At 40.6% G+C, this 27,690-nt stretch overlaps 1 protein-coding gene across 1 annotated transcript in view; it reads left to right on the top strand.

Annotated features, from left to right (window-relative positions):
• Positions 1 to 27,690, top strand: part of CLIC4 (chloride intracellular channel 4) — a 94,426-nt gene that overhangs the window by 49,582 nt on the left and 17,154 nt on the right. Inside the window, exons 2-3 of the mRNA XM_054500026.1 lie at positions 3,600 to 3,709; positions 17,616 to 17,741. Of these exons, the coding sequence (XP_054356001.1) occupies positions 3,600 to 3,709; positions 17,616 to 17,741 (236 nt within the window). The remainder of the gene's footprint in view (positions 1 to 3,599; positions 3,710 to 17,615; positions 17,742 to 27,690) is intronic.

The raw sequence follows: 27,690 nt of genomic DNA, 5'->3' as shown, positions 1-27,690 counted from the left end.
AATGGCACTGACTAGGTTGTCTTCCAGGGTTTTTATAGTTTTGGGTTTTACATTTAAGTCTTTAATCCATCTTGAGTTGATTTTTGTGTATGGTGTAAGGAAGGGATCCAGTTTTAATCTTCTGTATATGGTTAGCCAGTTATCCCGGCACCATTTATTGAATATGGAGTCTTTGACGTTGCTTGTTTTTGTCAGCTTTGTCGAAAATCAGATGGTTATAAGTGTGTGGCCTTATTTCTGGGCTTGAGGGTGGAGGATGGAAGGAGGGAGAGGATCAGAAAAAATAACTATTGGGCTCTAGGCTTTGTACCTGGGTGATGAAATAATCTGTACAACAAATTCCCGTGACATGAGTTTACCTATATAACAAACCTGCACATAATACCCCTGAACCTAAAATAAAAGTTAAAAAAAAAACAACCACCACCACCTTGGGCATACATGATGTGACTGAAAAAGATTTGTACCACTCTGATTTTTAGGAAAATCTACCTCACCATTGCCATTCATTAAGTAGGATTAGAAATAGGTTATTATAAATATATATTTTGTTATTTTCTTGCTCTCTGAAGGAATGTGTACAACAGGATATGGGCCGGGTATGATGGTGCATGCCTGTAGTTTCAGCTACTGGGGAGGCTGAGGCGGGAGTATTTCTTAAGTCCACAAATTTGAAACTGCAGTATGCTGTGATTGTGCTTGTGAGTAACCACTGCACACCAGCCTGGGAAACATAGTAAGATCCTATCTCTAATTGAAAAAAAATAAAAAACAAAACAGGATATAGGATATTTATTTTTATTTTTGAAATGGAGTCTCACTCTGTCGCCCAGGCTGGAGTGCAGTGGCACAATCTCGGCTCACCGCAACCTCCACCTCCCGGGTTCAAGCAATTTTCCTGTCGCAGCACCCCCGGGTGCTGGGATTATAGGCATGCACCACAACGCCTGGCTAATTTTTGTACTTTTCGTAGAGACGGAGTTTCACTATGTTGGTCAGGCTGGTCTCAAACTCCCGACCTCGTGATCTGCCCGCCTTGGCCTCCCAAAGTGCTGGGATTACGGGAGTGAGCCACTGCACCCAGCCAGGATATGGGATGTTTATAATGAATTTTTTTTGGAGGCAGGTACACCTACAAGTTTCCCTTTTTACTTTGCCTTACGAAGAATACTGTCTGATAGAATGAAAAATGATTTTTACATTTCAGAAAACCCATAACAGACTTTGCCTTTGCCCTGAGGCAAGGGTTTATGTACCCCCTAGGAATTACTGTTCTGTCCAACATAGTAGCCATTAGTCATATGTGGCTATTTAAATTATGAAAACATATTGTTTATGTTTTAAATTATAAATTATAGTCATGTGCTGCATATGCCAGGGTCTCAAAAGATTGTAATTCACTTTTATTTTTTATTTTTATTTTTTGAGACGGAGTCTTGCTCTTTCGCCAGGCTGGAGTGCAGTGGCACAATGTCGGCTCAGTAAAATCTCCGCCTCCTGGGTTCAAGCAATTCTCCTGCCTCAGCCTCCCAAGTAGCTGGGACTGCAGGCACGCACCACCACGTCCAGCTAATTTTTTGTATTTTAGTAGAGATGGGGTTTCACCATGTTGGCCAGGCTGGTCTCAAACTCCTGACCTCGTGATCTGCCCTCCTCGGCCTCCCAAAGTGCTGGGATTACGGGAGTGAGCCACTGCGCCCAGCCAGGATATGGGATGTTTATAATGAATTTTTTTTGGAGGCAGGTACACCTACAAGTTTCCCTTTTTACTTTGCCTTACGAAGAATACTGTCTGATAGAATGAAAAATGATTTTTACATTTCAGAAAACCCATAACAGACTTTGCCTTTGCCCTGAGGCAAGGGTTTATGTACCCCCTAGGAATTACTGTTCTGTCCAACATAGTAGCCATTAGTCATATGTGGCTATTTAAATTATGAAAACATATTGTTTATGTTTTAAATTATAAATTATAGTCATGTGCTGCATATGCCAGGGTCTCAAAAGATTGTAATTCACTTTTATTTTTTATTTTTATTTTTTGAGACGGAGTCTTGCTCTTTCGCCAGGCTGGAGTGCAGTGGCACAATGTCGGCTCAGTAAAATCTCCGCCTCCCGGGTTCAAGCAATTCTCCTGCCTCAGCCTCCCAAGTAGCTGGGACTGCAGGCACGCACCACCACGTCCAGCTAATTTTTTGTATTTTAGTAGAGATGGGGTTTCACCATGTTGGCCAGGCTGGTCTCAAACTCCTGACCTCGTGATCTGCCCTCCTCGGCCTCCCAAAGTGCTGGGATTACAGGCGTGAGCCACTGCACCTGGCTTATAATTCGTATTTTTATTCTACCTTTTCTATGTTTAGATGTGTCTTGATGTACAGATACTTACCATTATATTCCACTTGCCTGCAGTATTCAGTACAGTAACATGCTGTACAGGTTTGTAGCCTAGGAGCAATAGGCTATACCATGTAGACTAGGGGTGTAGTAGGCTATCTCATCTAGGTTTGTGTAAGCATACCCTGTGATGCTTGTAAAATGCTAGAATCGCCTAACAGCACATTTTTTTCAGAATGTGTCCCTGTCAGTAAGTGATGCATGACTGTAATTTAAAATAAATGAAACAAAAAAATTCAGTTCACTTGAACTAGCCCCATTTAAATACTCCCTAGCCACATATTGCTAGTGGCTACCATATTGGACATTGGCAATATGGATCATCACCATCATGCATTAAATTCTCTTGGGCAGTGCTATACTAGACTGGTCATTTTTATTTTTTATTTTATTTATTTATTTATTTATTTATTTATTTTGAGACAGAGTCTCACTCTGTCGCTCAGGCTGGAGTGCATGGCACGATCTCGGCATACTGCAACCTCTGCGTCCCGGGTTCAAGTGATTCTCCTGCCTCAGCCTTTTGAGTAGCTGGGACTACAGGCACCCACCACCACACCTGGCTAATTTTTGTATTTTTAGTAGAAATGGGGTTTTACCATATTGGCCAGGCTGGTCTCAAACTCCTGACCGTGTGATCCACCTGCCTCGGCCTCCCAAAGTGCTGGGATTACAGGTGTGTGCCACCACGCCTGGCCCTAGACTGATCATTTTTAAGAAAAGAAAGAGGCTAGTGCTAGCTGGGTGCAGTGGCTCATGCCTGTAATCCCAGCACTTTAGGAGGCTGAGGCAGGTGGATCACTTGAGCCCAGGAGTTCAAGACCAACCTGGATAACATGGTGAAACCCTGTCTCTACTAAAACTATTAAAAATCAGCCAGGATGGTGGTACGTGCCTGTAGCTCCAGCTGCTTGGGAGGCTAAGATGGGAGGATTGCTTGAGCCTGGAGGTGAAGGTTACAGTGAGCTGAGATCGCACCACTGCACTCCAGCCTGGGTGACAGAAGGAGACCCTGTCTCAAAAAAAGAAAAAAAAAAAAAAGGCTAATGAAAGAACAAAATAATAAAGACCCAAATTTCTACTCTTCCTTCCACAATGTAACTTTTCCTGGCTTCTTGTACTCTTGATTAAAATTCAGAAAAAGATATGTCATGTTGAGTATCATCACTTTGACCTTGTTTTTAATGTTTAATTCTGTTTTCCAGGCTGGCAGTGATGGTGAAAGCATAGGAAACTGCCCCTTTTCCCAGAGGCTCTTCATGATTCTTTGGCTCAAAGGAGTTGTATTTAGTGTGACGACTGTTGACCTGAAAAGGTAAGACATGGTCGCAGTTTGCAATCAACTTAAGCTGAACTATCTTTTCAGTTTGATCCTGTTTTCACCTTGATGGCATGTATTCTCTAAAGGAAATATATTGCATTAAAGTTCTGCTGGTATATGGACAAACTTAACTTGTATATAACTATTTTGGACAAGTCATGCTGTCAGTATACTGCGTGGCTACTCAGTCTTTTTTAGGAACTTTTGTATGTTTACCTTAAATTTCATGAGCAGCACCAGGAGCTAAGTGTTAGTGTGGATGCAGTGAAATCCTTGACTTCTTTTTTCCAGTGTAAACATGGAGTCATGAAGAACTTTCTAAGCAGACATCATCTTGGCCCCAAATGTGTTGAACATGTGACCTTTATAATCTGGATCTTTAAAGACAAGGATTTTTAGGAGGTTGAATACCATTGTTGTCAATTTCATTTAATTTATTTTTCAGAAAATAACAGTAATTTTCTATAGCATTTTAGCTATAATGCAAATATTTTAATCACATTTGTTTAAATGTATTGTAAAATAAGAGCAATTATCTGTGGCCCGGTGTCTGTTCTTGCTAAGTGAAGAGTTGTTTGCAGCTTTCTCTCCTGGATGACTTTATGGCTTATTTTCCGTAGTGGAGAGGGCTGAGAAGAGCCGTGATGAGTAGAAAGCTCTGTTTTATTCAGGAATGTCTATTCACCTTTAGCAAACAGGTCTGAGGTGAAGAACATTCATACATCCCCTTCCCCAAAAGATTTAAATCAAGGGTTAAGAATAGTTGTATTAATGGAAAAATCTAGGGTTTGGCAGTGGATTCCTCTTGATGCAAGTGTCACAACATGATTTGCTATTATACTTATTTTTAAAACTATTAGTCTGTTCTCACATTGCTATAAAGAACTACCTGAGACTGGGTAATTCATAAAGAAAAGAGGTTTAATTGACTGGCAGTTCTGCAGGTTGTACAGGAAACCTGGCTGGGGAGGCCTCAGGAGACTTACAATTATGATAGAAGGCAAAGGGGAAGCAGACATGTCTTTCATGGCCGGAGATGGAAGAAGAGAGAAGGGGGAGGTGTTACATATTTTTAAACAACCAGATCTTGTGAGAACTCACTCACTGTCACAGGAACAGCAAGGGAAGTCTGCCCTTGTGATCCAGTCACCTCCCACAAGGCCCCTCTTCCAACATTGAAGATTACAATTTGATGTGAGATTTGGGCAAGGACACAAATTTAAATCATATTGTATATCAAGTCATGAACAGTGTCCAGGAAAAGATATTGACAGCCTATCACTTGATAAAGTGGCAGAATTCATGTATGTTATCCCTCTGAGCATCACATGCTGATAGTTACCTGAGAGCTATAATTCCATTCCCAGTTCTAGGTTAGTGTACTCAGATTTCTGTCATTCCCTTAAAATACATTTTTACTTACTGCTAGTGCATATATTTGAAATTCTACAGACTTTAAAATTTATTGAACATAAGCCATAAAGTCATCTAGGAACCCCTTTAGTTATGTATATAAATGTAGAAATAAGCCTTTGGGAATAGTGAGTTAAAACTACAAGCTCTTGGGAAGATATTACTTTATTCATGTTGGACAGAGATGTTGTAAGAATGAAGTAAGTCATGTAGTTACCCTTCTACTACTGTTTTTTTTTTATACATGTGTACACAAAGGAAGTTTCCCAATATAACTCCTAAAAATAGACTGTGCCACCAGGCACACACCCTGTGTCCTAAAATACATGAATTTCTCCTATTCCATTTTTGGCTTGGAGCAAGTGAGTTGACTGCCATGCTTTGAAAAAGCCGTCATTGAATAGTTTAATACAGTGCTTTAATTGTGATACATACCAGTAATAGTGCCATAAACATGGGAATCTGGGTCAGAAAAGGAAGTAAACCCATTATAGCTATTTCAGAGTTGTCTGTTTCTTTTCATTTGCAGACTTTTTAAAGGCATTACTCCTATCGGTTGATTGATATTTGCAGATTTGTATATATATGTTTAGGTGTATATGTGGAAATATGTGTAAGTGTATATATTTAAGTGTATATGTTAAGTGTTTATATATATAAAAAGTGGCGCATGGGAGGTAGGCATTCGGGGCCTTATAATTAGAAAATATCAAAGAAGATATATCTTTATTACCTAGGGCTTTATGTAAAATCAACAGTAGAGAGCACTTAAAATTGAAGCTTAGATTTTTTGGTCTTTAGCAATCATAGGTCTCCAGTAAATTTAAAAAATGCTTCTTAGGGCAACTAAAACTAAGCAAGTAGTACATGATAATGAGTCTCTACCATCCCTACCCCCTAGTCATCAACTTCCCCTTCAGAGAGATAATTTATTTTAGGTTTGGTCTTTATTCTTCCAAATCGTTTCCTTTTTTCTTTTTCTTTTTTTTTTTTTTTTTTGAGACAGGGTCTGCCTCTGTCACCGAGGCTGGAGTGCAGTGGCACAATCACGGCTTACTCTGTAGCCTTGAGCTCCTGGGCTCAAGTAATCCTCCAGCCTCAGCCTCCCAAGTAGCTAGGACTACAGGCATTTACTGCCACACTTGGCTAATTTTTTATTTTTAAGAGACAGGGTCTCCTTGTGTTGCCCAGGCTGGTCTTGAACTCCTGGGCTCAAGCAGTCCTCTGGCCTTGGCCTCCCAAAGTGCTGGGATTACAGACTTTAGCCACTGTGCCTGGCCTCGTCCAGATCTTTTCTATGAGTTTACACACTTGCAGTCTTGAACAAAATTTTAAAGAGAAAGTACCTCAAGAAAGTGAACATTGGTTCAAAAAACAAAAACAAAGAAACAACCCACCAGTATATATGAAAGTTATCACAGAGGAATAAAACATCCCTGTAGTACTTTTCATGATATGTTCTTAATCTTAAAACATTAAATGTGACTCTTTTTAGAAATCTGTGGGGGAGAAAAAATGCCTACAGTGCTTATTTTCCTGCTTTTCCTGGTAATTGCCTAATATCTTGGTGAGAAGTACTGACTCCAGAACAAACCAGTGGAGAACAATAGAACTCCTCTGAGAGTTACTTAGCAGCTCACTCTATGATTTGAAAAAAATGATTGTTACATGACATTTCATCCATAAGAACAAGCCCATTTCTAGTTCTGGCACTGTATGACATGTTCTCTTTGAATCTCAGTTGGCATTAATGACTATGCTGGTAGTATTCGTGTGTCCCTTGTGAGGCTGTGAACAATCTCCCATTACTTGCCTGCCAGAGCAGCCTTAGTGCTTTGGTGGGAGTCATTTCCAAACCTAATTTTCTGTTCATATTGCAATTTAAAGAACGTTTAGATAAAAAAAACGGGCCCAGGCTTCACAAAGAATTTCAGTTTACATCAACGATTTGAACAAAAGCTTCAGATAATATAAGTGAAAATATTAAAATTGGGGGCAGAGTTAAAGATGTTCTGGCATGTCATCAGTTGGGAAACAACCATGGCATAGTATAGAAAATTTCAGGAGTGAGACCTGGCTGTGTATGGAGAGAGCTCTATCACTGATTTCACTGGGACCTGGGGCAAGCTGCCTCATCTTCCTTGGAGTCAGTTACCTTATATTTAAATTCAAGAAAAAGGAAGGGAAAAAAACTTCACTTTTGTAATAGTTTAAAGTGTTACAATGGAACTATGAAACTGATAGTTCTGCATATCTTCAAAGGCAGTTAGAAACTCAGAAGAAAATCTGATTCCCAAATAGACTCTTCAGATAATTTTATCTTCATGATCATGTCTCTGTGGTTCCACCTTTCTGAAAACAGTCTTTGTTAACTTGAGAAATCATTTCAATTTCCATGATCTTCAGTAGCAGCAGCATGAATGACACATGCAAAGAGACTAAATGGAATGAGACAGGCCTGTCTTTCAGAGAGATCATCTATTTCCTGCTGCTGTCCAGACAGGAAAGTCAGACTCCATTTTTCCCCTTTGTAAAGTTGACTTGAGCTACACGAAGCACTTGTTAGAACAGTCCAATTCAAGATAATTGTGCTTTATGACTGCATTCAGAATCACATGTGTACCCACTGTGTGTGTGTGGGGTGTGTGTATGTGTATATGTGTGTGTGTGTGGGTGGGTGGGTGGGTGGAGGGTGTGTGTGTGTGTGGGTAGGTGGGTGGTGGGGGTGTGTGTGTGAGTGTGTGTGTGGGTGGTGGGGTGTGTGTAGGTGGGTTGGGGTGTGTGGGTTGAGGGTGTGTGTGTATGTGGGTGGGTGGGGATGTGTGTGTGTGTGATTGAGAGTCGAGGGAGACATAGACACACAGAGAGGGAGTATTTTGTTGCTATGTCTTTATGTTCTTTTTTAAGACGATTTCAAAGATGATACATCCTGTTGAGGCCGCTAAGAGCTGCATTAATAGAATTATTAGTGAATGTTTTTCTAAACCTGTTATCAGTATACACTTTACTCCTAAACTGTTATCAAGATGTTAAAAATTATAGAATCTATATTTGGGCCAGGCAAAGTGGCTCAGTCTTGTAATCCCAGCGCTTTGAGAGGCCAGGGCAGGTGATCACTTGAGGTCAGGAGTTCAAGACTAGCCTGGCCAATGTGGTGAAATCCTGTCTTTACTAAAAATACAAAAATTAGTCAGGCATGGTGGTGAGTGCCTTAGTCCCAGCTACTCGGGAGGCCGAGGCAGGAGAATCACTTGAATCCAGGAGGTGGAGGCTGCAGTGAGCTGAAATCACGCCACTGCACTCTAGCCTGGGCAACAGAGTGAGACTCCATCTCAAAAAAAAAACCAAAAAACAAAAAACAAAGACAAAAGAATTATGGAATCCATATTTGAAATCTTTTCATGGGTGCTGTTTTTTTTGAAGTATTCCTCCACAGATTGACATTAAAATTGACCTTAAAAGTAGACAGATTAACAATATTTAATCCAAATCAGTAAAATTCTTTAACTGGTTGAACTGGGACAAAGACAAATTCTTAGTGACAAGGGGTCTTGGTGTGTGTGTTTTGTTGAGTCCATGATTAATTTGTTCAGTTAGTGACTTGACTATCAGTCAAACCAGAATATAGCAAATCTAGTAAAGAATAATTAATAGTAGTAAAGTGTTCTGAAACAAATAATTCTGGTTCTATGGTGTTAACTTTTGTGAGGTTTTTTTGTTGTTGTTGTTATATGTTTATATAGTGTCCAGTAGTCTCTTTGATATGTGTGAATTAATTTTATGCCCTGAAAATCAGCACCTTCAAAAAGGAACTCGATTTTTTTTTTGTTATTGTTCTCTTTCTGGAGAAAAAAGGAGCTCAATTTAAAAGATAAGGCCTACATACCTAGTACTTTTTTCTTCGTTGGGCAAGTCAACTTGTTACAGATGGGTCATCTTCAAGAGCCAGCTCCAGTGTCCTATAGCTATGCTGCACTCATTTCATACCAAGCAGCTGGAACTGAGTCACCAGCCCAGCTTCCTCCATTTGTTGCAATTGTACTGAACTACATTTTAATAGAAATTAAGCCACTCAAGTCTCTTAAAATATTAGCTCCTGTAGGATTCCTCCTTTTCATTCGTTTCTTTCCTTTTGGTTTTTGTTTTTATTTCCTTTTCTTCATCTGGAAAGAAAATGGGAAACAACAGAATAATTTATTTCATCTGAAAGACTACCATGATAAATGGGGGTAAAAATAATACACCCCAAAACACTGGAGAATATTTGCATCCTGTTGCAAGGCATGAGTTCTGTGCACTTTGCTCTTGATGTCACCTAAGGGAAATATTTGAATGAGTTTTAATCAAGTGTTGAGTATTTACTGAAGGTCTTTTTGGAAGTAAACCAAAGATGTCTTGAAATTTTTAGCCATTGCCTATTGGCTCAGTTTCATTTATCTCAAACTGCAATTCTTACAGTGTTACATTTCTGTGAAACATCTATAAAATGAGCCTTTGTGGGTCAAACAGAACACCTGAGGCCTGAGAGTGCAGGTGAGAACTGCAAGTTGAAGAATCTTAGATTCTGTTTGGTTGATATATAGCTTGTGAGTGAATCAGATTACTGTTTAGAACTTGTCCATTTATTTTAAGTCTACTAATACGTTCGAAGGCACTAAAGTTTCTTCTCAGATTCTTCACTTGGAATCAGGACCTGCCATGGTTGTCTGTCATCTCAACAGTTAATCCTGGGAAACAGTTTTATCGCTTTATTTATTTAAAAAAAATATATATAGCCTTTCAACCGAAACAAGATAGACTATTCACTAATCACAAATATTAATGGAAAATTGGTAATCATATGCCCTTTAAACTTCTTGGTTGTTTATACGACTCTAAATTAATCAGATTTTGTTTATTACCAATCAGTTAATGCTAGGTAACCATTTATCAACCATCAGCTCTATTAAAGTTAAAACTGCCAATCTTATTTCCCGCATAATGCTTTGTTAATGTGATACTAAAAGTGGTAATGGCTTTCATTTGCATACTTTTAGTTCACTTTCACGTGTCTTATTTGATTTAATCTTTACAGACAAAGCAGATCTTATAAAGAGGAAATCCAGACCCAAAGAGGTTGTAATTTACTTAGTCATGTAGCTGGTAAATTGGGACTTCAAGCCAGTCCTTTTTATTCAGCCTTGGTTCTTTTTTCTCTGATATGCTAGCTTTCTTCCTCTCCCAATAAATATTTTTATTTGGGAGCCGGGTGCAGTGGTGTGCTCTCTAGTCCCAGCTACTCGCAGCTGAGGATCATTTGAGACCAGGAGTTTGAGGACAGCCTGGGCAACATAGCAAGAGAGAGAGACCCCTATCTCTAAAAAAAAAAAAAGAAAAATTGAATAAAAATTAAGAAAATTAAGAATCTTTTTGTTTAGAGAGCTTAAAAACTTTCATAATTAATTATAAAAGTAATAAGTGTTATTTATTTTGTCCCACATGCCCTACCCGACCTACCCCTTTGGGGTTTTTTTTTTTTTTTTTTTTTTTTAAAGCATCGAGACTGTTATAAATAAATTTTAGGTGCCGCAAAAGAAATAGTACTTGAATATAAAATTTTCTTTTTAATTCTCAGCAAGGCAAGTTACTTCTATACAAGGGTGCGCTCTTAGAGATGGAGCAATTGGTGAGCACACACTTGGATAAGGGAGGGGAAGGGGTTTTTATCCCTGACGCGTGTGGCCCCTGCTGCTGTGTCGTTCCCCTATTGGCTAGGGTTAGACCGCACAGGCTAAACTAATTCTGATTGGCTAATTTAAAGAGAGTCACCGGGTGAGTGGTTTGGCCGGAAAAATGGTTATGACAGAGCAGGTAATTGGAATGAGTCAAGGTGGAGCAGGTAATCGAAAATGGTCACTTTACGAGAAAGTTAAGTTTAAAAGCAGAAGGCGAAGAATTGAACATACTGACATATTGATTGTTTGAAAAGAAATTTAGAACTCATATCTAACAAGACCTTCTTCCCCTTTATCTAATCTACCCTGTTCTTAAAAAAAACTATTTGTGAAAAACAGACTTATATTATTAACTTACAGTTAGGCATTTAATTGACTGTTCATTATAAAAATGTTAATGGATATGTTTTATGAATTTGGAGTGAGAAAATTGTTTTCCAGGTAATCACAATTTATATATGACAAGATTAAAAAACATTCCTTTTTTTTTGAGACGGAGTTTTGCTCTTGTTGCCCAGGCTGGAATGCAATGGCACAATCTCAGCTCACTGCAACCTTCACCTCCTGGATTCAAGCGATTCTCCTTCCTCAGCCTGCTGAGTAACGGGGATTACAGGCATGCGCCACCATGCCCAGCTAATTTTGTATTTTTAGTGGAGATGGGGTTTCACCATGTTGGCCAGGCTGGTCTCGAACTCCTGACCTCAGATGATCCACCCGCCTTAGCCTCCCAAGGTGCTGAGATTACAGACATGAGCCACTGTGCCCGGTCTACAGTCATCTCCTGGTATCCATGGGGGATTGGTTCAAGGACCCCTGGTGGATACCAAAATCCACAGATGCTCAAGTTTCTTATGTAAAATGGAATAGTATTTGCATATTAGCCTACAAGTAGCCTCCCATATACTTTAACTCATCTCTAGGTTATAATACCTAATACAGTGTAAATGCTATGTAAGTTGTCATTACACTGTGTTTAGACAAGAAAAAGTCTGTACATGTTCAGTACAACTGCAACCACCCCCCAGCCCCTCCCCCGCCCCCTCCCTGCCGCCCTTTTCTTTGAGACGGGGTCTCATTCTGTCACCCAGGCTGGAGTACAGTGTGTGATCATGGCTAGCCTCAGCCTTCCAAGTAGTATGTGCTACCACGCCTGGCTAATTTTTGTATTTTTTGTAGAGACAGGAGATCTATCTATAAAATTTTTTTTTTTTTTGAGATGGAGTCTCACTCTGTCACCCAGGCTGGAGTGCAGTGGCGCGATCTCGGCTCACTGCAACCTCCGCCTCTCGGGTTCAAGCGATTTTCCTGCCTGAGCCTCCCAAGTAGCTGGGACTACAGGCACCCACCACCACGCCTGGCTAATTTTTTTTTATTTTTAGTAGAGACGGGGTTTCACCATGTTGGCCAGGCTGGTCTCAAACTCCTGACCTCAAGTGATCTGCATGTCTCGGCCTCCCAAAGTGTTGGTATTACAGACGTGAGCCACCGCACCTGGCCTTTTAAAAAATATTTTTGATCCTCAGTTGGTTGAATCCACAGATGCTGAACCCATGAATAAGGAGGGCTGACTTATTTCATTTTGTGAAAAACTTTACCTTGTCAGACTAAAGAATGTTCAGTGAAAGCCTCAGAGTTGAAAATCAAATCAGATTTTGACTTTTAAAAGTCCTCTTTTGGAGGTTAGGTTCTTATAGAAGTTGATAGGAAATATGTCTTATTTTTCTTTCTTTAGGAAGCAAGATAGGCTCTAGAACTTGGACTTTGAGTTAAAAATTTTTGAATTAATGAGATAATTAAATAAATCTTTGTGTCTTTGTTTGGAATGTAGTCATAGAAACCTGAGGCTTTCTAACCTAAATTAAAAGATGGGGCCAGAGAGAGAATATGAATAAGACCAAGGGAAATTGATAGATTATAAACTGGTTATAGATTTTTGATTCCCCTCTATCTTGAAAATTCTGATGACGAAGTATTTCACTTTCATGATATATTTAAAAATATTCTTTTTTTTTTTGAGACAGAGTCTCGCTCTGTCGACCAGGCTGAAGTGCAGTGGTGCGATCTCAGCTCACTGTAACCTCTGCCTTCCAGCAATTCTGCCTCAGCCTCCCGAGTAGCTGGGACTATAGGCATGCACTACTACACCCAGCTAATTTTTATATTTTTAGTAGAGATGGGGTTTCATCATGTTGCCCAGGTTGGTCTCAAACTCCTGACCTCAGGTGATCCACCTGCTTCGGCCTCACAAAGTGCTGGGATTACAGACATGAGTCACCATGCCCAGCCAATATTCTTTATTTTATTCAAATTCTGTGCATTTATGGTCAGGACGGAAGGAAGAAGGAAGGCAGGCGGGCTAACTTAATAACAAGATAAACAGCTCTGGGCTATAATAGGAGGGAGAAACAGTCTTTGAAACTATATGTTGTTGTATTACTTTTCTTATGCTTATTTTTTTTTTTTTCCTTTTTCTGGAGAACGGGGTCTCGCTATATTGCCCAGGCAGGTCTCGAACTCCTGGGCTCAAGCTATCCTCCCGCCTCTTGCCTCCCTGAGAGCTGGGATTACAGGTGTGAGCCACTGCGCCCGGCCTGTATTACTTTTCTTGAAGTACACATTTTTATGTTTGCTTTTTTAGTTATGAAAGTTTTCAAACATGCATAAGAATAGAACAAACTTCTCCGTAAACCCAATTCAGTTATCAAGATCTTGCCACATTTGCTTTGCCCCTTTTTTCTTATTTCCTTTGCTGAAATGTTTTAAAGTAAATGCTAGACATCATGTCATTGCATCCCTACTTAATTCAGTATATGTCTTCAAACAATGTGGACATTTTCTTCCCTAACCACAATGCTCTGATCTCCTGAAGTTCCTAGTATACAATTTGGGATTTCCCTGGTTATCTCTAAAATATCTTTTAATTTTTGGTTGGTTTGTTCAAATCAGTATCCAAGTAATTTCTACTTTTTATGTTTGATCGTTATATCTCTTAAGTTTTTCTTAATCTGTAACAGTCCCCCATCTGTGTCTGGTAAAAATGCCATTCGGCTGAAAGGTAGATTGTCCCAAATCCAGAATTTAGCAATTGCTTCCTTGTGGTATCATTTAACTTTGTCCTCTCATTTTCCCCCTCCCTGCATTTCCTGTAAATAATCTCAGGACCCCTTTGTACTCTTAAATTATTGAAGGCCTCAAACAGCTTTCAGTTATGTGGGTTGTATCTACCTATTTTACTATATTAGAAATTAAAGTTGAGAAATTAGCCTAGGCAATATGGTGAGATCCTCATCTCTACAAAAAAAATTTTAAAAATTAGCTGGGCTTGGTGGAGTGTGCCTCTGGTCCCAGCTGCTTGGGAGTCTGAGGTAGGAGAATTGCTTGAGCCCAGGAAATCAAGGCTGCAGGGAACCACGATTGTGCCACTGCACTCCTGCTTTGGTGACTGGTCTCAAAAAAAAAAAATCCTGAGAAATTTTAAAAATGTTTATTTACGGCTGGGTGCGGTGGCTCACACCTGTAATCTTAGCACTTTGGGAGGCCGAGGCGGGCAGATCACGAGGTCAGGAGATCGAGACCATCCTGACTAACATGGTGAAACCCTGTCTCTACTAAAAAATACAACAAAAATTAGCTGGGCTTGGTGTGCACCTGTAGTCCCAGCTACTCAGGAGGCTGAGGCAGGAGAATGGCGTGAACCTGGGAGATGGAGCTTGTAGTGAGCTGAGATCACGCCACTGCACTTCAGCCTGGGCGACAGAGTGAGACTCTGTCTCAGAAAAAAAAAAAAATTATTTACTAATTCATTAAATATAGAACGATAATGAACCTACTACGTATTATCATAAAACATTTTTAATGTAAAACAACTGTATTTCCCAAAACAAAAAATAGTGAGAAGAGTGGCATTCTTTTACATTTTTGCACATCTTAGAAGAGGTTTCTCATGTCTGCTTCTGCATTCATTACCTTGTGATATCTTATACCAAATAGCCAAGTAAATTTGGAAAATTTTACTATATATGCACGAGAGGAGAATGAGAGTGAAGAAGGCAAATGATGCCTTAGTATTATAAGAAAAGTTCTGACCTAATGGATCACCTGGTGGAAGGGTCTCCTGGCTTACATTTTGAGAAACAGCTGCCCCAGAGGTTGCTTTCTTTTGGTTTGTTGTTGTTGTTGTTGTTTTGAGACAGGGTCTCACTCTGTTGCCCAGGCTGAGATGCAGTGATATGATCACTGTTCACTGCAGCCTTGACCGCCTGGGCTGAACCAATCCTCCCATCTCAGCCTCCCAAGTAGCTGGGACTACAGGCACATGCCACCACACCCAGCTAATTAAAAAAATTTTTTTTATAGAGATGGGATCTCACTATGTTGCCCAGGCTGGTCTCGCTTGAACTCCTGGACTCAAGCAATCCTCCTGCCTTGGCCTCTTAAAGTGCTAAGGTTACAGGTATGAGCCGCTGCACCCAGCCTGCCCCAGAGGCTTGATTAGATTCATGGTCAACGTTTTTGGTAAGAATACTTCATGGTGCTATAGGAAACACACCATATCTGGTCATCTCATTTTTTGATCCTAAAATTCATTGGTGGGTTTGGGTGAGCCATTTCGCTTTTTAACAAGATAGTACAAACATTTCTTGCTGTTAGTAGTTGTCAGCATAACAGTTTCACCATCTTTATCAGTGTTTTGTGATATTTTCAATTTTTCCTAATCAACAGGAGGAAGACATCTTATTGTTTACTTTTAAATTCCCTTTATAGTTGTGCTATTTTACATTTTCTGTGTGTTCACTTGTTTTATCTGTCTGTCGTCAATTTCTTTTGACCCATACCTATTTGATTTTTTTGATGACCTTTGAAATGAATTTGGACAAAATCATTAGGTAATGTAGATTTTAAGCTTTTCTCACTCAATACTTTGTCCATTCTTTGTTGCTTTTTACCCTTCATTATGCCATCTTTTGTATATTGAAGTAATTTGGTATTAGATAGTCTAATCTGGTGATCCTTTTCCTTGTCAAGCCTGGACTTCTATGAATAATGGGAAAGAAATAGCACTAGAATTTGGAATCTTATGAAGTTGAAGATGACTGCAGGATTCAGCTGCTTTTCTCTTTTATTTTGCCAAAAAGAAAAAGAAAAAAAAGGCCTAGGGAAGTCATGACTTACCCATCTTTACACAATTAGTTGGGGCCAGAGTTGAAACCAGAGACTAACTCTCCAAAATCTTTTTTCCCCTCCTCATTCTATCACTATCTCTAATGAGTGACTTAGTTAATTTGGAATGAGAATGATGGATTTTGTATTTTGGTTAAAAAAAATCAAAGAATTTTCTTACCATAAATTATGTATTTTGTGGAGGCTTGCTTCTTATTAGAATACTATTACAGCTATTATACCTAGTGGAAAAGTACTATTTCTTTCTTTTTTTTGAGACAGAGTATTGCTGTGTCACCAGGCTGGAGTGCAGTGGCGCGATCTTGGCTCACTGTAACCTCCGCCTCCCGGGTTCAAGTGATTCTCCTTCCTCAGCCTCCCAAGTAGCTGGAACTACAGGTGCGCACCACCATGACCAGCTAATTTTTATATTTTTAGCAGAGATGGAGTTTCACCACGTTGGCCAGGATGGTCTTGATCTCTTGACCTCGTGATCTGCCCGCCTCGGCCTCCCAAAGTGCTGGGATTACAGGCGTGAGCCACCACACCTGGTCGAAAAATACCTTCCTTTCTTTTTTTTTAAGATGGAGTCTTGCTCTGTCGCCCAGGCTGGAGTGCTGTGGCGAGATCTCTGCTCACTGCAACCTCTGCTTCCGGGATTCAAGCAATTCTCCTGCCTCAGCCTCCTGAGTAGCTGGGATTATAGGCACGTGCCACCACGCCCAGTTAATTTTTGTATTTTTAGTAGAGATGGGGTTTCACCATGTTGGTCAGGCTGGTCTCAAACTTCTGACCTCGTGATCCTCCTGCCTTGGCCTCCCAAAGTGCTGGGATTACAGGCGTGAGCCACCGTGCCCAGCTGAAAAATACCATTTCTTATTCAGTTTTATATACTTTAAAATTTAAAACTACTTTGATCTCTTTTCTTTTTCTTTTTCTCTTTTTCTTTTTCTTTTCTGACAGGGTTTTACTCTGTCACCTAGGCTGGAGTGCAGTGGTACATTCTCAGCTCACTGCAACCTCTGCCTCCCGGGTTCAAGTGATTCTCCTTCCTCAGCCTCCCAAGTAGCTGGAACTACAGGTGCGCACAACCATGCCCAGCTAATTTTTATATTTTTAGCAGAGACGGGGTTTCACCATGCTGGCCAGGCTGGTCTCAAACTCCTGATCTCAGGTGGTCCACCCGCCTCGGCCTCCCAAAGGGCTGGAATTACAGACATGAGCCACTGCGCCCGGACAATTTATTTATTTTCTTTTTGAGACAGGGTCTCTCTGTCGCCCAGGCTGGAGTGCAATGGTGTAATCATGGCTCACTCCAGCCTCAACTTCCCAGGCTCAAGTGATCCTCCCACCTCAGCCTCCCTGGTAGCTGGGACTATAGGCGCACACCACCCTGCCTGGCTAATTTTTTATGTTTTGTGGAGACAGGATCTTACCATGTTGCCCAGGCTGGGTCTCAAACTCCTGGGCTAAGCAGTCTCCCACCTCAGCCTCCTGTAGTGCTACGATTACAGACGCAAGCCACCGTGCCTGGCCAACTGTGAGAATTTAAAGTATTGTTGTTTAAGAGTAAAAAATGATCTGATTTTGACCAATATTTTGCCCAACAGGAAGCCTGCAGACCTGCAGAACTTGGCTCCCGGGACCCACCCACCATTTATAACTTTCAACAGTGAAGTCAAAACGGATGTAAATAAGATTGAGGAATTTCTTGAAGAAGTCTTATGCCCTCCCAAGTGAGTATCAAGGAAAATATGTATGAAAATATTGTCACTTCTTTGAAGCTTGTGTTATTTGTCTGTAGAGATCTTTCTCGCAGCATTAATTTGGAATGACTAGGACTCTCTTCTATGTTTCTTATAATTAATGCTACACAGATATAAGAATTGACTTCCAGCTAGACCAATAAGCCATACTAAGAAAGGTGGGGATTTCTCTAAGCTGTAGAGTATGTGGTAGAAACAGATTTGGGATGTGTCTGATAGGTCAAGAAAGACTGGTTATTTGTGGACTGTAGGTCTCAAACTGAGAGAGAAGTTTAAAGAGAAGGGTGGGGAAAGACACATTCCAACTGAACCCAGTAAGAATGTCTTAGCAGGAGTGTGGCACAGGACTGCTATGAGATTTGATTTCAGTTCATTTTAAAGGTAACTTTCTAAAGCTATAATCCAAGGAAATTGACTTTTCAGACCGTGTCCCTAGGATTCAGAGTTTTTATTTACTCATTTATTTGAGGTATTCCAGATCTCTAGGTCCTGGATGTACTGTAATGATAGTTACCTAAATTGCAGATATGCAGCTTTGCATCATACTATAATATTGGCATAGATTCAAAGCATTATTTGTTTCTTTTAGGCTTTTCCAGTTTCATTATCCTGAAAATTGACATGTTTTGTTTCTACTGACCAAAACCTTTCTTACTGGTTAACTTGACTGTTGCCCTCCATGTCCAGGAATGGGATTATTGAGATGGAGGGTTCTAAAATAATTATAGGCATACCCTGAAGGGTATGGTTCCAGACCATTGCGGGTTAGGTTCCAGACCACTGTGATAAAATGAATATTGGAATAAAATGAGTCACATGAAATTTTTGGTTTCCCAGTGCATGTAAAAGTTACATTTATAGTAGTATACTGTAGTGTTTTAAGTGTGCAATAATAGCATTATGTCTGAAAATATTGCATGTACCTTAATTTAAAAATACTTCATTGCTAGGTTGGGTGCGGTGGCTCATGCCTGTAATCCCAGCACTTTGGGAGGCCGAGGCTGGTGGATCACCTGAGGTTGGGAGTTCGAGACCAACCTGACCAACATGAAGAAACCCTGTCTCTACTAAAAAATACAAAAAAAATTAGCTGGGTGTGGTGGCAGGCGCCTGTAATCCCAGCTACTCGGGAGGCTGAGGCAGGAGAATCGCTTGAACCGGGAGGCGGAGGTTGTAATGAGCCGAGATCGTGCCACTGCACTCCAGCCTGGGTGACAAAAGCAAAACTCCGTCTCAAAAAAAAAAAAAAAATCATTGCCAACAAATGCTAATGGTTATCTGAGCCTTCAGCGAGTCAATCTTTTTGCTGGTGGAGGGTCTTGCCTTGATGTTGCTGGCTACTGATTGATCAGGATGGTGGTTGCCGGTTGGGGTGGCTGTGGCAATTTCTTGAAGTAAGATAACAATGAATTTTTCTACATTGATGGACTCTTCCTTTCATGAAAGATTTCTCTGTAACATGCAGTAGTGTTTGATAGCATTTAAAAATTTTAAAGTAAATATTCTTTGCCTGAGGCTAATCTCAAGAGGTCCTGAGAACATGCACCCCTGTTTGATAGTGTTTTACCCACAGTAGAACCTTTTTCAAAATTAGAATCCATCTTCTGAAACCCTCCTGCTGTTTTAACAACTAAGTCGATGTAATATTCTAAATTCCTTGTTGTCATTTCAACAATGTTCTTAGCATCTTCACTAGGTATACATTCTATCTCAAGAAACCATTTTCTTTGCTCATTCATAAGAAGCAACTCCTCATCCATTCAAATTTTATTATGAAGGTAGAACAATTCGATTACATTTTCAGGCTCCACTTCTAATTCTAGTTCTCTTGCTATTTTCAACACATATGTAGTTCCTCCCTCCGCTGACGTCTTGAACCTGTGAATGTCATCCATGAGGGTTAGAATCCACTTCCTCCAAACTCCTGTTAATGTTGCTATTTTGACCTCCTCCCATGAATCATGAATGTTCGTGTTTTTTTTTTTTTTTTTGGATGGAGTTTTCGTTCTTATTGCCCAGGCTGGAGTGCAGTGGTGCGATCTCGGCTCACCGCAACCTCTGCCTCCCAGGTTCAAGAGATTCTCCTGCTTCAGCCTCCCGAGTAGCTGGGATTACAGGTGCCTGCCGCCACACCCAGCTAATTTTTTTGTATTTTTTAGTAGAGTTGGGGTTTTGCCATTTTGGCCAGGCTGGTCTTGAACTCCTGACCTCAGGTGATCCGCCCATCTCGGCCTCTCAAAGTGCTGGGTTTACAGGTGTGGTGTGAGCCACCAGACCTGGCTGAATGTTCTTAATTGCATCTAGAAAGGTAAATCTTTTCCAGGTCGTTTCACTTTGCTCAGATCCATCAGAGGAATCACTTTCTATGGCCTTATGAAATGTGTTCATTAAATAATAAGACTTGAAAGTCAAAATTTATAGGCTGCAGAATGGATGTTGTGTTAGCAGGTGTGAAGACAACCATGATCTCCCTGTATATCTCTATCAGAGTTCTGGGGTGACTAGTGCATTGTCAATGAGCAGTAATATTTAGAAAGGAATCTTTTTTTTCCTCGGCAGTGGGTCTCAACAGTGGGCTTAAAATATTTAGTAAACCATACTGTGAACAGATGGATGTGCCATTATCCAGGCTTTATTGTTCCATTTATAGAGCATGTGCAGAGTAGCTTCAGTATAATTCTTAAGGGTTCTTCAAATTTTGGAATGGAAGATGAGCATGGGTTTCAACCTAACGTCAACAGCTGGATTAGACTCTTAACAGAGTCAGCCTGTCCTTTGAAGATTTGAAACCAGACATTGACTTTTCCTCTGTAGCTATGAAAATCATAGATGACATCTTTCAATAGAAGGTTTTGTCTGCATTAAAAATCTGTTTAGTGTAGCCACCTTTATCAATGATCTATCTAGAAGATCAATTCTAGATAGATCATTGATGAAGGTAGATCGGATTTTCTAGATAGATCATCAGATGAAAGTGATGAAGGAAGATCTAGATAGATCAGCTAGATCTTCTAGATAGATCAGCTAGATCTTCTAGATAGATCAGCTAGATCTTCTAGATAACTGGCTGCATGCAGCTTCTGCATAAGCATTTGCTGCTTCATGTTTTACTTTTATGTTACAAAGATGGCCTCTTTCCTTAAACCTCATGAACCAACCTTTGCTACCTTCAAACTTTTCTTCTGTAGCTTTGTCACCTCTCTCTGCCTTGATAGAACTGAAGTGAGTTAGGGCCTTGATCTGGATTGGTTTTTGGCTTAAGGGAATGCTGTAGCTGGTTTGATTATCTGGACCACTCAAACTTTCTCCCTATCAGCAATAAAGCTGTTTTTCTCTATCATTTGTGTGTTCACTGGAATAGCACTATTAAATTTCCTTCAAGAACTTTTCTTCTGTGTATGCTGTTTGGCTGTTTGGTGGAAGAAGTCTAGCTTTCAGCCTATCTCAGCTTTTGGCCTGTCTCAGCTTTCGACATGCTTTCCTCACTAAGCATAATCATTTCTAGCTTTTGATTTAAAGTGAGAGATATGTGACTCTTCCCTTCACCTGAACACTGAGAGGTCATTGTAGGGTCATCAACTGTGGCCTAATTTCAATATTATTTTGTCTCAGGGAGCAGGAAGCCCTGAGGAGAGGGAAAGACAGGGGAACAGCAAATCACTGGAGCAGTCAGAACACAGGCGATATTAATCAGTTAAGTTTGCTATCTTATATGGGAGTGGTTTGTGGTGCCCCCAAAACAATTACAAGAGTAACATCAGAGATCACGGATCACAGATCATCATAACAAATACAATAATAATGAAAAGTTGTGAAATATTGTGAAAAATACCACAATGTGACGGAGACATGAAGTGAGCACATGCTGCTGGGAAAAATGGCGCCATCTTGCTTGACTCAGGGTGCCATAAACCTTCAATTTGTAAAAAACATAATATCTGCAAAGCACAATGAAGCAAAGCTCAATAAAGCAAAGCACAATAAGACAAGGTATACCTGAAGTTACTCAATTTGGTTTTTTTTTGTTGGTTTTGTTTTTTTTTTTTTGAGACAGAGGCTCACTCTGTCGCCCAGGCTGGAGTGCAGTGGCACAATCTTGGCTCACTACAACCTCTGCCTCCTGGGTTCAAGTGATTCTTGTGCCTCAGCCTCCCAAGTAGCTGGGATTACAGGCACCTGCCACCATGCCTGGCTAATTTTTGTATTTTTAGTGGAGATGGGGTTCCACCATGTTGGCCAGGCTGGTCTCGAAATCCTGACCTCAAGGTATCCGCCCACCTTGGCCTCTCAAAGTGCTGGGATTATAGGTGTGAGCGACTGCACCTGGCCCAGTTACTCAGTATTCATCCATTCATTTATTGATTTATTTATTCATTCTGCAAAGAGTTAATGGACTACAAAGCACTGTGAATATATTAGTAAATAAAACACAGTTCTTGCCCTCAACAAGTACAGTCACGTATGGGTGGAGAGGTGTTTATGGTGGTGGGATGGGAAAGTGAATGGAATCAGGAAAGGCTTTAGAGAAGAGAGAACACTTGAACTGTCTTAATTAAAAAAAAAAAAAAAAAAAAAGATGTTCAGCAGTTGAACAAAGGAGTGACAGGTATTCCAGAGCAGAAGAGTCATTTTAAATAAATAGTATAAACATATATATTATACACATACTATACATAAATAGTTTGTAATGTATATTATAATTAATATAATATTAATATTATACGTATATTTGGGGGAGACTTGGAGTGGCTGGACTGTGATGTGCATGGTTGGAGTAGTAGGCAGGAAGGCTGATGAACAACACCTCTGTCTATAACTAGCTTCTCATCTGTTGTGAGCAGAATTGCTCTCTGGTTAACAATCTTGTGCTAAGCCTAAGATTTTATTTTCTTAATTCTTTTTTTCTACTAAAATTCTAAAAGCCTATCCTCTACTATCCTTCCTGCCCTTCTAAAAGCCTGGAGCTTCTTTTTTTCTCTACCTTCCCAGGAGTCCTTCCTTTCATCCCCAGTAAAGTATCTCCAGACCAACATTAAGAAAACCATATCTTGATTTTTCCTTCAGGCCATGCATATAATTAGAATGCCAATAAATCAAAGCTAGGATATTTGTGAATATAAATTGAAGCTTTATCTGTCTCAGTAGGGTACTATTGTGAACATGCATTCAACTTAGTGGAAATAACTTGTTTTTTTTTGAGACGGAGTTTCACTTTTGTTGACCAGGCTGGAGTGCAATGGCGCGATCTTGGCTCACTGCAACCTCTGCCTCTCAGGTTCAGGAGATTCTCCTGCCTCAGCCTCCCAAGTAGCTGGAATTACAGGCGTCCACCACCACGCCCAGCTAATTTTTTCTGTTTTTAGTAGAGATGGGATTTCACCATGTTGGCCAGGCTGGTCTCGAACTCTGGACCTCAGGTGATCCACCCGCCTCGGCCTCCCAGAGTGCTGGGATTACAGGCATGAGCCACCGAGCCTGACCATAACTTTTTTTTTTTTTTGACGGAGTCTCTCTGTCGCCCAGGCTGGAGTGCAGTGGCGCCATCTCGGCTCACTGCAACCTCCGCCTCCTGGGTTCAAGCGATTCTCCTGCCTCAGTCTCTTGAGTAGCTGGGATTACAGGTGCCCGCCACCATGCCCGGCTAATTTTTTTTGTATTTTTAGTAGAGACAGGGTTTTACCATATTGGCCAAGCTGCTCTTGAACTCCTGACCTTGTGACCTGCCCACCTCGGCCTCCCAAAGTGCTGGGATTACAGGCATGAGCCACCGCGCCCAGCCATACTTAAAAAAAAAAAAAAAGACAGTATCTTGTACTGTCGCCCAGGCTGGAGTGCAGTGTTGCTGTCCTGGCTCACTGCAACCTCGAACTCCTAGCCTCCTGCCTAGGATGATCCTCCTGCCTCAGCCTTCCAAATAAGTGGGACCACAGGCATGCAACACTATGTCCCACTTCTAGATCCCTTTTTGGTCTTTTTTTTTTTTGGAGACATGGTCTTGCTCTGTTGCCCAGGCTGGAGTGCAGTGGTGCGATTATGGCTCACCACAGCCTGGACCTCCTGGGCTCAAGCAATTCCCCTGAGGAGCTGGGAGTACAGGTGTGTGCCACCATGCCCAGCTAAGTTTTAAAAAATTTTTGTAGAGATGGGGTCTTGCTATGTTGCCCAGGTTGGTCTCAAACTCATGGGCTCAATCAGTCCTCCTGCCTCAGCCTCCCAAATTGCTGGGATTACAGATGTAAGCTATCATGCCTGGCCCCTTTTTAGTCTTAAAAGTGTCAGCTCTGAGGTAAGTTCCATATTTGCCAACTTGCTGTCAGACACTAACTGAAAATGATCGTCCTCTCATGTCACTGTAGATCATTGTATCAACATTAAATTATAAATGGAGAAGTAGTTTGAATTATTATTCATTCTCTGTGAAGGAAACTATTTTGTTTTAAAGTATTGTCTGAAGTGCTTATTATATAAATTCTTCCAAGTATATTTAAGTTTTTAAAATTAGTGTGCTGAAAACATACATATGATTTAGTTAAATGGACATTTCCTCATATTCTCTTACATCCTTCAACAACAACAACAATGAAGACTTTTCGGCTGGGCGTGGTGGCTCATGCCTGTAATCCCAGCACTTTGGGAGACCGAGGCGGGTGGATGACTTGAGCTCAGGAGTTCAAGACCAGCCTGGGCAACATGGTGAAACCCTGTCTCTACAAAAAAATACAAAAATTAGCTGGATGTGGTGGCACGTGCCTGTAGTCCCAGCTACTGGGGAGCCTGAGGTGGGAGGATCGCTTGGTCCTGGGAGGCAGAGGTTGCAGTGAGCTGAGATCATGCCACTGCATTCCAGCCTGCGCGATACAGCAAGACCCTGTCTCAAAAAAGAAGAAGGAAAAAAAAAAAGAATTTTCATTATTCCTGCTCATTTCTCTCTGATGGAAAGTGACATTAAGAGAAATAGTAGAGTTAATATGGAATATTCTGGATTCTTAGCATCTAATGCTCTGTAAGACATCATAGCTTTAAATTGGACCTTGAAAATAAACATTTTCATATTGCTTTTTTATATAAAAATTCTAGCCCCATTATATTTGAGCATATTCATAGAAACACTGTAACCAGAGATGGTCTTTTTCATTCAGTTTAAATACATGGGAATCTTTGTGTTATAAATGTTCACAATGTGCCAAATCCCCTGTAGGGGTAAAGTTTTACTTCTTTGTTTTTTTTTTTGTTTTGTTCTGTTTTTGTTTAGAGACAGGGTCTCGCTCCTTGCTCTGTCACCCAGGCTGGAATGCGGTGGTGCAATCTTACCTCACTGCAGCCTCAACCTCCCAGGCTCATAATCCTCCTGCCTCAGCCTCTTGAGTAGCTGGGACTACAGGTGCACACCACCACGCCCGGCTAATTTTTGTATTTTTTTTGTAGAGCGTAAGATCACTTTCAATTGGTGTCTGAGAACAGGGTCTCGCCATGTTACCCAAGCTGTGGCCTTGAACTCCTGGGCTCAAGCCGTCTGCCTGCCTCAGCCTCCCAAAGTGCTGGGATTACAGGCGTGAGCCACCGAGCCTGGCCAGGGATTGTTTTTGATGTTGCTTATCCCTCTGCTGTTATTAATAACACTCAAGTGCTAATTATGCGCCATGCATTGCGCTTTGTGGGTTATTTTGTGGATTATCTCTGTTAATCCTCACAAAGACTTTGTGAAGAAACTGAAGATGTAATCCAAATAATTTGTCCAAGGTTTCACAGTTAATGGTGGCAGAGCAGGGATACTTTTGAAGCCACATCAATATGACTTCAGAAATCTGTGTTTCATCTGTTCTTTGCTTTCTGCTTCTTATTTTATTGAGTGTGGCTTTTGTAAAAGAGGGAAAATGTTAAGTCTTTAATTGGGATTGTGCTTTAATGAGTACAAAATTGAAAGCTAGCTCAAATTTAGAGGAAAGGTAGGAGAGAAATCAAAGACAGTTTACTTGACTGTGAACAAGTGGGACCAAAGGTGGTTATTAAACTTAATTCAGTGAATTCTTTTTTTTTTTTTTTTTTTTTTTGAGACAGAGCCTTGCTGTGTCACCCAGGCTGGAGTGCAGTGGTGCCATCTTGGCTCATTGCAACCTCCACTTCCCAGGTTGAAGCGATTCTCCTGCCTCAGCCTCCCGAGTAGCTGGGATTACAGGTGTGCACCACCATGCCTGGCTAATTTTTGTATTTTTAGTAGAGATGGGGTTTCACCATGTTGGCCAGGCTGGTCTTGAACTCCTGACTTCAAGTGATCCCACCTCCTCGGCCTCCCAAAGTGCTGGGATTACAGGTGTGAGCCACAGTGCCCGCCCTTACTTAATTCAGTGAATTCTTTGAAAAAGCAGGTGAATCTTAACTCTTCTGATGAATTTTTATTTATTCGTATGCATTGAAACAGCATGTTTGAAGTGGGAATGCCTTCTTCTTAGTGGGCTCTATGGATCCAGAATGTGAAATGCTAATTAATTAGCGTAATTTTCATCATGCAGAATTGTTTCTAGGGGATGAGTGGGAGGAGGAAGTGTTTCTGGGATCACAAGCTGCATTTATTTTCCTTTCCTCTATTGTGCTGTATTGTTCTAGGACACCCAGGGACCATTCTGTCTCACTGCCTTTTCCTTCCAGAACAAGGAGGTCTCAGGTCTTTATTGCTAGTCTTCTTCAGGCTCTGCTTATAAGACTTTGTTTCTAAATAGGATAAGGAGAAAAGGGAGAAGAATTGTGCAAGCTGGTAGACTGGAATCTAGCATTTCTAATAACATGTTTTTGGCATTTGATGTACTGAGAACTGAGTGGTTTTTTGTGAACACTTCCTGATTTAATCATGACAAATATAAATACAGAATTCTCTATTCTAGAGTTGCTTAACATTGGGAGGCTAATGAAAAACTCAAATCAAATAACTTTTACTGGTATATGTAACTATAGGTTTTAAAGTGAACTTTTTCTTCTTCTCTGGGGAAAGTATTTTTGTGTGTGTTTTATAGTTCTTGCTTGAGCGAAGAAACCACTTTGCTAAAAAACTTTGAAACTTGGATTTTTAACTGAAACAGCCTAGATACTTACCTAACTTACTGATAAAAGGATAAAATAGAAGGAAGCGAGATAAATTTGGAGGGGCATGCTATAAAATGTTATTAAACCTTTTTTAAAAATGAGACATACAGGCCGGGCATGGTGGCTCACGTCTGTAATCCCAGCACTTTGGGAGGCCGAGGCGGGCGGATCATGAGGTCAGCAGTTTGAGACCAGCCTGACCAACATGGTGGAACGCTGTCTCTCCTAAAAATACAAAAAATTAGCTGGGCGTGGTGATGGGCGCCTGTAATCCCAGCGACTTGGGAGGCTGAGGCAGGAGAATCGCTTGAAACCAGAAGGCAGAGGGTGCAGTGAGTGGAGATTGCGCCACTGTACTCTAGCCTGGGCAATAAGAGCAAAACTCTGTCTCAAAAAAAAAAAAAAAGAGAGAGAGAGAGATATACAAAAAAGGAATTTACAAGGCTAATCAGCCTTCATTTTATATTTACACCAGAAAGGAGAAAATGCCTGAGATCTTTCCTAAAAGCATAGAAACGTTCTCAGCTAGTCTAAAATATTAAGAGTGTGTGATGTAAGCAGAATTGAGGACTTATCTGAAAGTCTGAATACCCTGGGTGCTCAGGTCTATTCTGTCATTGACACTTAGCCTTGTATTATTTGCCTCCCTTTTGCTAAATGTTAAAATGAGTTCTCACAATAATTGAAAACCATTGCTCGATCAAGCTATTTGCTAAAGCCAATAATAATGCATAAATTACAATGTAATGTTTGGGGAAGATGCAAAAAAGTTGATTTTGAACCTACTGGTTTAGAATTTGATTTATCTTTTAGAGATAATCTAATCTGTAATAGAAACAAA

Source organism: Pongo pygmaeus, chromosome 1, assembly GCF_028885625.2.
Source record: "Pongo pygmaeus isolate AG05252 chromosome 1, NHGRI_mPonPyg2-v2.0_pri, whole genome shotgun sequence".
Taxonomy (NCBI): Eukaryota; Metazoa; Chordata; class Mammalia; order Primates; family Hominidae; genus Pongo; species Pongo pygmaeus.
Note: the sequence above shows the minus strand (reverse complement) of the source record. Positions and strands in the feature narration are given on the sequence as shown.